The sequence below is a fragment of the Elephantulus edwardii genome, unplaced genomic scaffold (genome assembly GCF_000299155.1).
Source record: "Elephantulus edwardii isolate Elephantulus edwardi_28Jun2011 unplaced genomic scaffold, EleEdw1.0 scaffold00104, whole genome shotgun sequence".
NCBI lineage: Eukaryota > Metazoa > Chordata > Mammalia > Macroscelidea > Macroscelididae > Elephantulus > Elephantulus edwardii.
The window spans coordinates 2,622,347-2,637,976 of record NW_006399854.1 but is presented as its reverse complement, the minus strand read 5'-3'; the positions used below and the strand labels follow the sequence as shown (position 1 = coordinate 2,637,976).

Here is a 15,630-nt window from a genome sequence, read left to right as displayed (position 1 = left end):
CCTGATGAAGATTATACAAAATCTACTGGAACAGTACATTGACAGAAAACTGTCACAAGTATAAGCTGGGTTTAGAAGAGGCTGTAGCACTAGGGATATCATAGCTAATGTCAGATGGATCTCAGCTGAAATTAGACAGTATCACAGGAATGTCTACCTATGTTACATTGACTAAGCAAAGGCATTTTACTCTGTGTACCATAACAAATTGTAGCTAACACTGAGAAGAATGAGAATCACAGAACACTTAATTGTGCTCTTGTGAAATCTATTCTAAGACCAGTAAGCAGTCATCAGAACAGAGGAAGGAAACACTGCATGGTTCAAAAACAGGAAAGTGATCCATCCTATCTCCATAACTTTTCAATCTATATGCAGAATAGACCATCCAAGAGGCTGCACTTTATGGGGAGACTGGCTCAGGTTAGGGCAGAGTTCAGTGCTTTTGTACATAGGTATGAGTCACAGGTATTTTGACGACACATAAGAACAACAACAAGAACAACAACAACATATCCCCAGGGTGGCTGACACATAAAAGGCCATATCTTTTGTCTAGGAGACAACACATTTTCCCAAGTTTAATTTTACTATTTCCGAACATTAGTGTACTAGCAGGACCAAGGTATGGGTAGAATCTAAGCATTTTAATTTCTGCATTTTTGAAGAGTCCTCAAATGGCACTGAAGTTGGCCTTTGAATATACACACGTATAAGTATGAAGCCTTCAGTGTACATCCAACTATTTGGAGTCTCATAATGCCTCACAGGACCTTGTACTTTGTGTCCCATCTTGTCTAAAGAGGGAGAAGATGTGTTTATTCCTTTACTTTGGGTCTTGGACCAAACCTTATTTTTCAAACCGCACCATTTTATAGATAATTTATTAATAGCAAGAACACAAGATTTGTTTGAAACCTCAGTTGCCATGCAGGGTGGAGCTGCATCCCACAGAGTTTTCAATGGTCATTTTTTCAAAAGGAGATTGCCAATCCTTTCTTTCTCAGCATCTTAGGAGGACTACAATACCCAATCCTGCCCCTCCTTTCCTCAGGAACAAAGAGCACCTTACATTACAGCACCATCCGGGAATTCCTTTACTTAAAGTTGTTGTTAGGTGCAGTAGAATTGAATACGACTTACAGTGACCCTATGAAACCTGTTCTATCCCTCATCATCTCTGACATACTCAAGCCCACTGCAGCAGTCACTATACCAATTCATCTGGCTGCGGGTCTTCCTTTCTTTCATGGATCCTCCACCTTTCTAAGCATGATGTCTTTCTCTAAGGACAAGGCTATCCTACCAACATGCTCAAAGTAAGTGATGTGAAGCATTACTACTTTTGCCTCTGAGGAGCACTCCATCATCACATTTTCCAAGATATATCTGTTTGTTCTTTTGACCATCATGGGACAGACTCCAACACCACAACTCAAAGGCATCAATTCTTCTTCTGTCATTGTCATTGACTGTCCAGCTCTCAGGTGCATAGCTAGTGATTCGAAAGACCATAACTGAATCAGAGTACACTTTAGTCTTCAAATTGACATAAATTCTCTTCAGTAGTTTAGAAATGTCTCTGACACTGGACTTGCCCAAAACAATAGGCCTTCTGATCTGCTTACTGCTGGTACCAAGCATGTTGATTTGGACCCAGGTAAGATGAATTCGTTGAGTTTCAATCTTTTCTCCATCATGATGTTGCCTGTGGGTGGAGTGATGAGAAGTTTTGTTGTTTAAAAGGAGGAAGAGGAGGAGGAGAAAAAGAAGGAAAGGAGGGCGAGGAGGAGGCAGAGAGAAAGAGGAGGTGGAGAAGGAGAAGTAAAAGGAGGTGCAACAGCTTCAACCTTTAACATCAAAGACTGCAAAGGCAGTGCATACTTTGCATTATTTTAGCTCAGTATTTCGGAAGGAAATCATAGCTGCTTTTTCTCCTGCGTGTTTACATATTTACATACTAGGCGTTTGCAAACGAACCAAAAGACTGAAGTTATAACTCACCCAGCAGTGCCCAGAGGAAAGGCAGGATGATGTACTTCCAAAGGGTGAAAATCTTGAAACCCCTTTGGAGTGCAGTTCTAGGCCGCGCACGTGGGGGCGCTAAGAGTAGGAATCGACTCTACCGCAGGTTTTTGTTTTTGTTTTTTTGTTTTGTTTTGTTTTTTTAAGGGGGAGGAGGAGAGGATATTTATATTTTGTTTGCCATCCGGTTTGGTAGGGGTATGTTTTTAAAGTCTCTCAGCTTTTCCCAATATTCCACAATTTTCATCAAACAACAGTTTAAAGACGTAGGATTTAACCTCGGGGGCTGCTGCAGGTCCTCTGGTCTCCATCTAGGACTAACACCCATCCTCGCCCTCCTCTCCCACGGACCTGTATCCCCTCCTAAGGTCACCCTCAAAACTGCGACTCTGAGGTCTGCAGCTTCCCTTCTTTGCCTCCAGTCCCAGGACATCAGCCCGGGTTCAACTTTAAGAGTTGGAGGGACCGCTTGCGCGTTTGGCTGAGGGGGCTGCTGCTGCTTGCAGGCCCTCTCCTTTCACCCCTCCCCGAATGAGGGGGAGACGAAGGGGATTTGGAACACACCCCTAGTGGGGGCTTTCCAGTAGCGGGCCGGGGCTGGCGTGTGCGGGGGAAGACTCGGACGAAGCAGGCCTTCTCCACCTGCGTAATCACAGGCTCCTAGAGCCGAGGCGGCGGTGGCGCGGGGAGGAGGAGGAGGAGGAGGAGGAGGAGCGCAGGCAGGGGCGCGGGGCGGGAGCGGGAGGAGGAGGAGCCGAAGCGCCGAGAGCGGCAGGCAGCGGCGGCGCGGCCGGAGTTGCAGCAGCGGCGCGAAGACACCGCATCCACCCCAAGTCCGGAGCCCCGGCGAGGGCAGAGCAGTGAGCGCCCGGCCGCTCAGCCACCGCACCTCGGTCCCGCCAAGCCGCTGCCGCCGCGCCCCCGGGCCCGCCAGCCATGGCCTCGCCGCCGGTTCCGCAGGACGAGCTGCTGCCGCGGGCCGGCCCAGGGTCCCAGTGGCTCGGGGACCTGGGGGAGGGGGAGAACGAGGCGGGGACGCCGGCGGGGCAGCCCGGCCGGGGCTCGGGCGACGGCGCCGGGGAAGCGGGGCGGCGGGAACCCGGTTCGGGCTCCGCGGGGCCGCCGCCCGTTGCCATGGAGACTGCATCCACAGGTAAGGCAGGCGGGAGCCCAGCTAATGGCGTCGGGGACGTGGGTCCCCAGCTGGCCCCCTTCTCCGCAGCTCCCTGCACCTTTCTGGCGCTACCTTAAGCAGCAGCCCTACCCCCCCCTTCGCCAGGGCGAACTGTGGAAAACAACAATTACGCTTTTCCAAAGACTCGCAAGAAGACAAAATAGTACTGATCATCATCATCATGTTTGTAGAAGTATGCCCGTAAGCAATCGCAGTATCTTGACAGCTGGCGCCCGGGTCCAAGTTTCTTTCCCCCTACTCAAGGCTGTATGGGCCGCCTGGCAGGTTGTGATGATTTTCTGGGGCGTGTTTGCGCGCGGCGTGCGCACCAGCGAGAAGGGGACGCTGGCAACAAAGCGTTGGGCAGGCCCTCTGTCTGTGTATCCTGGGCTTGGTCCCGGCGGATTTTACCCTTTTCCTCTGAGATTAGCACACTTGCATCTCAGTCCCACTTTCTACTCCCACCCTCCATCTCTCTCTCTCTCTCTTTCATTCACCCACGGAAAACGGAAATCCCAAGAGTGTGTATGTACACATTCAGGAGGGGCAGCGTTGCAAGCGGGGTGGGCGTAGTTGTCAGCCCCTGGTCAGAATCTCCTTTCTTTTCAATTGCCCAGATGCCCCCCCCAAAACTTGGAACTCTAACTGCAGTGGGTTGGCTGTGGTGTTGGAGGTTTTGGGTGCGTAGAAGAGACAGTTTGCCAGAAGCCTGGACCCACCTGGGCATTTGCAGGTTGCCCTGGACTCTTCCCCCGTAGCTTGAATATACCCACTTCTCCTTCCCAGTCAACCTGTACCCGTGCCAGGAGGGCATTGGGGTCCAGGTGCATCCTCTCTCCCAGTTGCTAGAGGCTACAGGGTTTACAGAGGCGCGCTTTGGGGAGGGGCTATCGGCCTGGTCTGTATGAATGTTGTGTGTGGTGGTGTTCTTTTAGAAAGCTTTGCTATGACGGATTGGGTTTCTGGGGATGGTGGGTACGATCAGAGGAGAAAGGGATGAAGGCCAAGACTGATCTGAATTCTCTTGGCCACTGATTTGGGGGAACTTCTCTAAGACAACGCCTCTATTGATGGGTTCTGTATAATGGTTTAGGCCGTCTTAATGCTGCCCTAGTACAAAAGATCTGGGCTGTAGAAAAGAGTTTTGGGGAATGAATTGAGTAAAAGATGCTAACATCTTTTGGTAAAAAAGAGGGCTATCCATGACGAAGCAAAGAAAGAAGAAAAGATTATAAAGCTGTAAAACTCCTTTGGCCATACATACATCAATTATTATGTTTCAGAGTAAGAAAAGGATTTATGTCCGAAGATTGATGTCCAGCTTCTCTTTCATCTTCTAGATCTGCACAACCACCAAATAACATAAACTCTTTTTAACCGGAGATGATAGCTTTACTGAAATGAAGGTAGTTTTTATCATTACTACTCTTCATTGAGGAGAGCTCAAAGTTCAAACTCTTTTACCTGTTGTAACGAAAGCTCTTTATAAATGTTAACCGTTGTCACTAAGATTAGGTGGAGTAGATGCCTTGTATTTATAATATGCTATCCACTGCAATGAGTTATTATTTCTAAAAATATTTAGAACAGTTCCTGCCACATAGCAAACGTTTGCTATGTAAAACATTATTAGTTGTTGTTGTTATGTGCCATCGAGTTGCTTGCGACTCATAGCGACCCTATGTACAACAGCCCTAAACCCTGCTCTATCCTATGCCAATCGTACTGCCTCTGACACACCCATCCCGATTATCCCAGTCATTGAATCAGTCCACCTCATAGACGGTCTTCCCCTCCTGCACCGTCCCTCCACCCTTCCAAGAATGATGTCCCTCTCCAAGGACCTCTCCTTCCTTACAACATGTTCAAAGTATAAGATTATTTTATGTTTTGTTAAATTGTTAGAGGAATCTGAGGCTCAGATATAGTAGAAGAAAAAAAATCAAGCATGCTGCTTAGCTTGGGTGGAAGGAGAATGAGGGGAAAAGGAACACACATTTTGCATATTAATTTAGACAATTCTTAGTATATTATTGTTACATGAAGGAATTTCTCACTTGGTTGTTGAGTTGTTTAATGTTTTACATCAGAATGCTTCTTATGAAGTAGCCTGGGAAGACTGTTATGAGAGACATCCATGCCTGAAGTTATATCTAAATAAATAACTAGATCGTGAAAAAGTGACATTAAATCTGGGCCAACTATCACATCTGTTATTTCAGCAGTTCTCTTGCTGCGTGAAAAGTCAGCAGGTAAATCCTCAAGTTTATTAAAGATAAAACTCAGAAGCCTGCTTCCCCCCTGTTTTTTTTTAAAGAATGAGTAAAATTAAAAGTTACTTAGACATCTGAGGGCAATACACTGTAAACAGATTCTGTAACTTTTACAGATGGAATATTAAAATATAAGACAGATACTGATGTTTTAAAACCTGTTTTTCTGAAAACCACCACTGATCATGCCATCTGGGCACAAATTCTGTTATTTATTTTTATACGTTGATGATAATTAATGTTCCCAAAGCAACATTTCCAAAGATAGTTCTTAGTAATATCCTAGAATGAATATATGTTTAGACATCTTAAACATGGCACTGTCAGCACTATATGAAGCTCTTGTCAGCATTGTAATTGCAGGTATTTTAATTGCTTCTCGTGTGTGTGTGTGTGTGTGTGTGTGTGTGTGTGTGTGTTAGAGAGAGAGACAGAGACACAGACAGAGAGACAGAGACAGAGACAGACAGAGAATATTAATGGAATGTTTCCACAGAAATAACGTTCTCTTTTTTTTTTTAACATTCTCTTGTAAAACTATAGTATTTTGTGTCTAAACTTCATAATGGCATGTGAAATGAAAATCTATTGCCAATGGAAATTTATTGCTGTGCGGAAGATTCCAAATTAAAGTTAACCACCATCCTGTTTCTAAGACTGTACTCTTTACAGGAGGAGACTGTCCATGTTTCTACTGCTGAGTTTTGAGTGGATTCAAACTGCTGACTTTACATTTACCACAGCTCCTTGGCATCTTTTACCAAAGGGATATTGAATATACCATTTAATCACCAGATGTCAGCTACAGCATGGTGGAGTTGTAATCATGAATCTGTGCTATCATCTAATAACTTTCTACAGAAGATGTTAAGAACAATTGTTTTGTTTTTTCATGATCAGTTATTTTATTCCTGGAAACTATTCAAAAGGAGCATACACTAACAAAAGGATAGAAGAATGGCTCTTTGTTTAAAGGAAGAATTTAAAATAGAACATTTGAACAAAATGAAATGAGAAGAATTTAACTCCTTAGTTGCTTTGGAAAGAAACTCATTGATGGCTTTGTGCATGGAAGACTAAATAGAGAACAGAATGGAGAATGGTCTGGAGAAATAGATCCACTTGGTGCTAGTGGCTAACCTGTAGGACTGCTAACCGAAAGATTGAGGGTTTGAATTTCCATGTTGCTCCGCGGGAGCTTCCTGCAAAGATTTATAGCATTTGAAGTCCAATAGAGGGCACAAATTGACCCCATGGCAGATGTGTGGGTTTTGGTTTATAGATAATCTTATAATCTTGGTTTACAGACAATTCTACTTAAATTTCTTGATAATTGACAATTCTTCCCCAATTTATTTTACTTTGATCACATTGCTTAAAAATTTGCCTTATATATGTATGTATTACAGAAGTTATATATGTCTAAGTGTATTGTTATACATATATGTTTGTTTTTGTTGTGTACTATCAAGTTGGAACCAACCCATAACTGATTCTCTGGCAGCTTTTCAGAGGCAGTTAATTGAATGGGAGGTAATTGTCCTTCTGTGGAGCAGCTGGTGGAGTCGAACCATGTGCCTTTTATACTGTAGCACAGCTTCTTACCACTATGATTATTCATATATAAAAGACATATATAACTTCTGTAATACATGTGTGCAAGATACCTGTTTCTTCTATGTTGTTGTTAGCCGCCATCGAGTTGAGTATGACTCATAGCGACCCTATGAACAAAACATCTGAAACCAGTCCTGTCCTGCGCCATCCTCACGCTTTGTGGCACACAAAAGCCCATTATAGCAATCACCTTGTCAATCCACGTGGTTCAGGGTTTCCCTCTTTTTTGCTGACCCTCCACTCTTCCCAACATCATGTCCATCTCCAAGGAATAGCACCTCCTAGTAACATGTCTAAAGTATGTTAGGTGAAGCCTCATCACTCTTGCCTCCAAAGAGCACTCTGGCTGCACCCTCTCCAAGACATATCTATTCATTTTCTTGGCCATCCATGGAATGTTCAGTGCTCTTCTCCAACACCACAGCTCAAAGGTATCAATTGTTTTTCTGTCATCCTTATTCATTTTCGAGGTCTTGGGTGCATAGCTAGTAATTGGAAAGACCATGGCCTGAATCAGAGACATCTTAGTCCTCAAACTGACATCACTTCTCAGTAATTTGGAAAGGTCTTTTAACTGCAGATTTCCCCATTGCAATTCTTCTCCTTGTTTCCTGACTGCTCGTACCAATGGAGTGAATTGTGGATCCAAGCTAGATGGAGCTGTTGACAGTTTCAATCTCCTCTCCATCTATCATGATACTGCCTATTGGTCCAATGGTAAGAATCTTTGTTTTCTTGATATTGAGACAGAATCCATACTGAAGACTGCATTCTTTGTTGTTCTGCAACAAGTGCTTCAAATCCTCCTCACTTTTAGCAAGCATTACACAGATGATTCTCCCTCCAATCCTGATGCCACATTCCTCTTCATATAGTCCAGCTTCTTAGATAATTTGCTCAACATATAGATTGAACAGATAAGGAGACCAAATACCTCCCTTACGCACTCCCTTCCCAGTTCCAAACCATGTAGTGCTCCCCTGCTCTGTTTACATAACAGCCTCCTGATCCATGTATAGGTTCCAAATGAGCACAATCAAGTGCTCTGGGATTCCCATTCTTCTCAATGTCAGCCACAACTTGTCATGATTTACACAGTCAAATGTCTTTGCATGGTCAATAAAGCACAAATAGACATTCTTTGGGTATTCTTTACTTGGAGCCAGGATCCGTCTGACATCAGCAGTGATATCCCTGGTGCCACAGCCTCTTTTAAATCCTACTTGAACTTCTGTTCCAGCCATTTTTGAATGATCTTCAGCAGTATTTTGCTAGCATGTGCTATCAATGATACTGTTTGATAATTTCCACATTCAGTTGAATGACCCTTTTTGGGAATAGGAACAAATATAAACCTCTTCCAATCCATTGGCCAGACACCTGGCCTCCAAATTTCCTTACATAGACTGGTGCATCTGTTGATTGAAAAAAAGTCAATTGGTATCCCATCGATTACTGGGCCTTAGTTTTTGCTAATGCCTTCAATGTAGTTTCCACTTCCTCTTTCATTACCATTGGCTCCTGTTGGGAAACTAAATCTTAATGAAAACATGTTGAAGTAAAAGAGCTTAACAGATAGTTTCAAAGAGCGACTTGGAAGGACAAAGCAAAGTATTATAATTGGATGTGCAGAGAGCTGGAATTGGAGAATAAAAAGGAAAGAACTCTACATTTCTCAAGCTGAAAGAACTGAAAAACAAATTTAGGCCTCATGTTGCAGTGTTGAAAGATGCTATGGGCAATGTATTGAATGACCCAGAAAACATCAAAAGAAGATGGAGAAAATACACAGAGTCACTGTACCAGAAAGAATTGATTAACACTGAAAAATTTCAGGAAGAATCATATAAACAGGAGCCAGTGGTTTCTTCTATAATACATACATACATATATTGAATTTATCATGTATTGCATACTGCTTGGGATTTTGTTTTTGTTAGGTGCCAAAGGATCAACTTTTACCATAGCATATCTTTCTATATATTTTATGTATAATGAGAAAAGAAAGGTTAGTGCTCTTTCTGGAAAAGCTGTTTTTAGTCTTTCACTTTTTCAGTAACTTTCAGGATGATTTGCAGATCTTTTTTTAATATCAGTCTGAAGAACTATTGCATCATCAGACACCTTCTAAAGTCCATTTGAAGACTAGATTAGTTGTCTTCACTTTTGAGTGTGTTTGATAGATGTGTTCTTGTTCTTATTCATTGCTGTGAAGTGGGTACCGCTCACAGATCACTTGTAACTAACCTCTGCTCAGTCTTGCACCGTCTTTGCATTTGTCAGCATGTTTGAGCCCACTGTTGCAGCTCCTGTGTCATTCAGTCTCATGCAGTTTTTTCTTTCTCTCTGCCCTCCCCCCCCTCTTCTTTAACAAGCATAATGTCCTTTTCCAGTGATTGGTCCTTCCTAAAGATGTGTCCTAAGGAAGAGATGAAGCCTCACCATCCTTGCTTCTGAAGAGCATTCTGGCTGTACTACTCCAAGATGAATTTGTTTATTCTGGCAATGTATGGCATATTCATTGGTCTTTGCCAGCACAATTTGAGTGTGCCAGTTCTTCTTTGGTCTGCTTTTTTTATCATCCAGCTTTCACATGCAAATGAGGTGACTGAAAAGACCTTGTGCATCTTAGTCATCAGAGGGACTTCTCTGATCTTTGACTTTAAAGAGGTCTTTTGAAGTAGATTTGCCCAGTGAAATACATCGTTTGATTTATTGACTATTACTTTCTTGGGTATTGATTATTGATACAGATAGAATAAAATACTTTGTGGACCTAGTAGTGAAGATTTTTGTTCTCTTTACATTCAAGTACAGAGATTTTGCACCTTAGTCCATAGGGAGTTGCACTGCTAACCACAAGACCACCTGTCTGGTGCTTTAAATCTCCCAGCAACTATTCAGGAGAAAGAGGAACAATCACCTCCCTTTCAGTTTACAGCCTCAGACACTCACTGGAGGGTCAGCTAGGAACTGGTTCCAACTTGACAGCAATGAGTTTTGTGTTTTGAGTAATATTCAAGCATAATCCATTATATATACAGCATTATGTACAGCTCTTCTGTGCACCTTCAGAACTGTAAGTAGTTTGACAGTCTAAAAGCAATAGAAGAAAGAAAGGATCAACATTTTAAATTTAGGATCTCTTCAATTTTTCTTCAGAAGTTCTGTCAACTTTCTGGTTTTTTTTTTATTGTTTGAGAAAAATGTTGTTGTTATGTGCCATCAAGTCACCTGTGACTTAGAGCTATTCATAGCTGCAATCGGTAGAACTTAAATGGAAATTACCTTTTGTTTTATCATATTTAAACAATATGTATTTTCAAGGAGTTTGGAAATGTAAAGTAATGTACAGGTACAATCATAGCTTCTGGATACGTTGTTGTTGATGTTATGTGCCGTTGAGTCGCTTGCAACTCATAGCGACCCTATGTACAACAGCCTAAACTCTGCTCTGTCCTGTGCCAATTGCACCATCTCTGATACACCCATCCCAATTTACCCCAGTCACTGAATCAATCCACCTCACAGATGGCCTTCCCCTCCTGCGCTGTCCCTCCACCCTACCAAGCATGATGTCCCTCTCCAAGGACCGGTCCCTCCTTATAACATGTCCAAAGTATGTTAGAGCCTCAGAATCCTTGTCTTCAAGGAGCCGCCTGGTTAGATCCTTTCCAGAATGAATCTGTTTGTTCTCCTAGCAGTCCATGGTACCTTCAATGCTCTTCTCCAGCACCACAGCTCAAAGACATCAATTCTCCTTCTATCCTCCTTAGTCATTGTCCAGCTCTCATATAGGGAATTTATAATAGGTTAAACTAAAATTTAAAAACACTTACATATCCTAAAATACAATTTGTAAGTGGATTTTTATCAAGACTGCCAGCCTAATTTTCCCTTTGTGAATTCACAATTCCAGGAAATTCATTCTACTTATTACCACTTAGTTATGCAATAGAATTTTCTGCTTTCTTACCTCTTCAGAGCTGTCTGTCAACTTTAACTCTAAGCTTGGAGAAAAGTTGTTGAAGACCTTGCACATTATGCTATTTCTCTTGGATAGCATGGGCTGTGGAAAGTTCTTGTCTTTTTATTATCTGTTAAGTGAGACACCATTGAGGTTCAGGTTAACTTAGTAAACATATACTGAATGCTTCCTTTGTGCAAGGATCAGTGTTAAAACAGATTGTGGTTTCCTAAAACATGTACACCATTCTGGATTACATTACTATTTAGTATAGCCAAATAGTTTCTCTTGTGTTCTTTTTCATTTTCCTCATTCTTAGGTTATCCCTGGCAGCTTGATTAAAAAGGCATTATTATAATCTAACCAGATGGGCATAGGGCACAAGTGAATTTTCTGAGGTCAAAACAAGATAAATAAAGAGGAGCATGACTTGATCAGACAACCTAGCTGGGGGTAATCAGACAAATTGATGCCTTTGAGTTGTGGTGTTCAGTATTGAAGCATATTGAATATACCATGTATTGCCAAGAGAACAAACAAGTCTGTCTTGAATGAAGAGTAACTTAAATGCCCCTTAGAAGTAAGGATGTTGGAACTACATCTCACATACTGTGGGCATTTTCTTAGGAAGAATCAGTCCTTGGAAAAGGCTATCATGCTTGGAAAATTGGAGATCAGTTTGGGAGAGGAAAGTCCTCAGTCCAAAGATGGATTGACACAGTGACTGCAACATTGGGACTAAGTACAGCAGGGTTGGTGGTGATGGTGCAGGATGGGATAGAATTTCTTTCTTTTTTTTGTTCAAAGGCCACTGTCAGTCAGTATCAAATAATAGTACATAACAACTACAACAGTCCCAACAATTTTGGGAAGACTTTGAGAGGAGCAAGGTCCAGTGGAAAATCAGGACATAAGCTTTGTAAATACTATGTTTTAAATGGCAGTTCGATATCCCAGAGGAGATGGCAAATAGGTATTGTAGAAGTTGGGAGTGGGGAGCAGTCTGGGTTGTGTATATAAGTTTGGAAGTTGTTAGCATAGAAATGAGATTAACAAGGGAGTTAATGTTGATGGTGAAGAGCTCAGGTGAGGGAGCCTTAAGGATCAGTTATGGTTTGTTGGCAATGAATTTGAGTTTTGAGTTTTAAGGTATCAAGGAAAAACAAAGTTTTAATTTTTAAAGATCAATACAATACATTGCTGTTGAGTAGAAACTGACTCAAAGTTGACCGTATGGCAGGTTTTCAGAGGCTGTCAATTGCAGTGGAGGAAATTGCCCATCTTTCACCCTCAGAAGAGCTGGTGTAATTTGAACCACCTGCCTTTGAAGCGACAGCACAACTCCTTTACCCTCTAGATCAACTGAGTCAATATTTGTAAGATGATGCCAATAATTCAGTAGGAAAGAATGCATGATAGTGCAGGATCAAGTAGGGGCAAGCCTTACAACCATGTCTGAGTAGGTGAAGGATGGACTAGTCGAGAGTTGATGCTAAACAGAAATATGAACAGTTCATGAAGGTAATTGGAGCAAAGGCAGAAGAGAGATACAGTGCAGGAGCATGTGGATGCAAGTGTGACAACTGCTGAAAGTTTTTCCCGACAGCTTATATTTGACCTGTGAAATAGGAGTCAAGGTCAGAGTGAAGGCAGGGGTGGAGTTGTTGGAAGTTTGAGAAGAGTAGGTATAGACAGACTTTAAAAATTTGCAGTGAGCAACGTAGGAAAAGAAGTGCAGTAGGGTATGCAAGGCGGTGACTGTAGTGATGGACTATGGAATCTAGTTAAGGAGAAAAGAAAGAAATGAAAGGATGCAGTACAGCGAAAAGATGGTAGGAAGAGGGATGTAAATACTCGAGGTGGGGCTGGGGAACTGTTTGAGTAAGGGTACTTGAAGGAGGGAGAGAAAAAAGATTGGTAATTTTTGGAGAGTATGATGTTTGCTATACAAATTATGGAAATACTGTTGCTTTGGGCAATGGGACACTGAAACTGGGTAAAGGACAGCAGCATTGGTGGAGAGGAGTTACAGAAGGATGGAGAGGCCAGAAGTGAAATAACCAATGATATGATTACTAAAATAAAAAAGGATGATGATAGATATTAAAGACTGAGAGTGAATCAGGGGCTACTATCTCTAGGAAAGGCCATGATAGCGTGAACATCAAAGTTTGGGTATTTTAAAAGGGAAGGAAGAACAGAAGCCTGTGGAATTATAAATGTAAAATCCTGACTGTAAATTCAGAAAACTATTTAATATGTACTGAATGTAGGAGATGTATCTGAAAATAGTTCATGGTGGGGGATGGGAACTATGAGAGTTGTAATTAACTAAATATGAGCTTAGTGGTATGATAGAATTACTAAAATATCTTATGTAATTTTAGGTCATATTAATAGAAGTCTTATACATTAATAGTTCCCTTTGGTTCTGTTCTTGGCAGGACAAATTTGAAGTCTCACTTAAAATGCTCTGGAGACATTGATGAATTACAAGGTTGACAAAACTTCTAGAATTTAAGCAATGGATGAAGAAATGATGAATTTTTAGCCAGAAAAAAGACAGGAATTAGAGATCTTAAAGTAAGTTCAGTATTAGAAGAAATATTATGAAGCAAAAGAAAACTTGACTGACATGATTTCACAGAGCAGAGTTGGGACTCGTGAGTAAATGAGAGAAGCAGATTTTTACTTAATGAGGAAGAACATGATAATAATTAGAAATACCCAGTGAACAGATAGACTCAGCTGATAATATTAAAATGAAGTGGTGGTGGTGTTTTAATGGGAGAAACTTAGAAAGTGTTAGGTGTACCGAGATCTTCATACCTTCATAGATGAGAACTGTTCTCTACATTGTTATTTTCAGTTGTCAAGTAAGAACTGACTCATAGTTGACCCTCTGTTGGATTTTTCAAGGCTGTGCCTCAAAAGGGAGGAAGAGAGCCCATATTTCTCCCAAGGAGCCACATGGGCATATTTCTTAAAAATGAGCAGCCTACTAATAATGAAATCAGAAATGAGTTCATTATAAAAACCTCAATTAACTTCAGATTGATCATCTGATATGTGCTCTCCACACAATTGTGGACTTCCTAAATTTGTCAAGAAATCTAAACTCTGCTTCTCAATTGTCAAGAAAACCCCATAATGTAACAAATTTCTTGTCACTGCATGGTTTTTATCTCATTTCTTGAATTTAAATGTGAAGCATACTATCTGCAAGTATCTCTTTTCATTTATTTTCTTGGATTTTTTTTCTTTTTTCTCTGCTGGATCTAATTCCCTAAATATTCAACATATTAGAAAATGTTTTCAGAGTCCATGAACTCTTTAATGAGAAAAGACTCATGCTATTCTATTCACAATTTAGTTCTCTGTCCTATTATCTATATATTTATGACAGATTATTTTTTATAAAACCATATTTGGTGGGTTGTCTAATGAATTACATTTTTATCTAGAACATTTCTGCATTCTAATTTCCATGTCCAATTCCCAGGTGGATTTTCCAGTTCCTCTACTGCAGAAAATGATTATAAAACTAGTTCATAGATCACATTCTTGGTTACTGAAAATGGAGAATTTGTTGAATAACTCAAATCTTTCAAAATACCAAGACTTCTGTTTTATGCATCACAAATCTTCCCTTTTTGTTTTAAATAACTTATGGACAACAGAAAGTTCTTCCCGTTTTCCCAGGTAATTGCTGGTTTAGGATAAGAATAAAAAAAACAAAACAAACTAACATTGCACCTATCTTTGGTATGAATTTTTCAGCTGATCCTGCAAATCAGGACTTCTGGAAACATGATTTATAAACTACCTACATCTAGACTACTTGAGATGATCTGCAAACATCAACTCAGGAACATAAGCCTGCCAAATGCATATTAAAGTTTAAATAGCACTGATTTATTGAGTTGCTACCGTCTGCTTCACATATTGTTAGGAGTTGTGGGAATAACAGAACATGAGCTATGCTTACTGTCTCCATTTCCTTCTGAGCTTTACTGGGAAGTTGAGAGAGCTGATTAATTAGCACAAAACAACTCAGGTCTGGGTAAAGTCAGGTGCTTGTATGTGTGGGACAGCTCTGTGCTGGAGGTTAGATAGTACAGAAATCATCAGACTAGAGTGAAAAAGCAGCCCAGGATAGGGTATGAACATAGCATTGGTAGCAAAGAGATGAGCTGTAGCTAGTCTGGTTAAACCTGCCTAGACAGTTGGTGGTGGCAGGGAAGACAAATTGATAGAGGGGTTTAAAAGCCCCTTCTAGGATGCTAGACTCTTTGTATTTATTATTCTGAAAGTGTTGATGACTTCTTTGTGGGGAGTGATATTCTAATGCTGTGTTAAGGAAGATTAGTCTGACAGTGACACAGAAGATGAACTCAAAAGAGGATGATCTTGAAACCTGGGAATTATGCTGAAAGAAGCCTGACCCAATAACATTAGCACCACAATGAGTAACCATGAGACTAAAGAACAAATATATCTATCTCTATCTCTATCTCTATCTCTATCTATATATCTATATCTATATCTATATATCTATATATCTATATCTATAT

General features: G+C 41.1%; 1 protein-coding gene across 1 annotated transcript in view; it reads left to right on the top strand.

The window, feature by feature from the left end:
* Positions 1-2,961: 2,961 nt before the first annotated feature.
* Positions 2,962-15,630, top strand: part of RTN1 (reticulon 1) — a 317,220-nt gene continuing 304,551 nt past the window's right edge. Inside the window, exon 1 of the mRNA XM_006891774.1 lies at positions 2,962-3,178. Coding sequence (XP_006891836.1) covers positions 2,962-3,178 — 217 coding nt within the window. The remainder of the gene's footprint in view (positions 3,179-15,630) is intronic.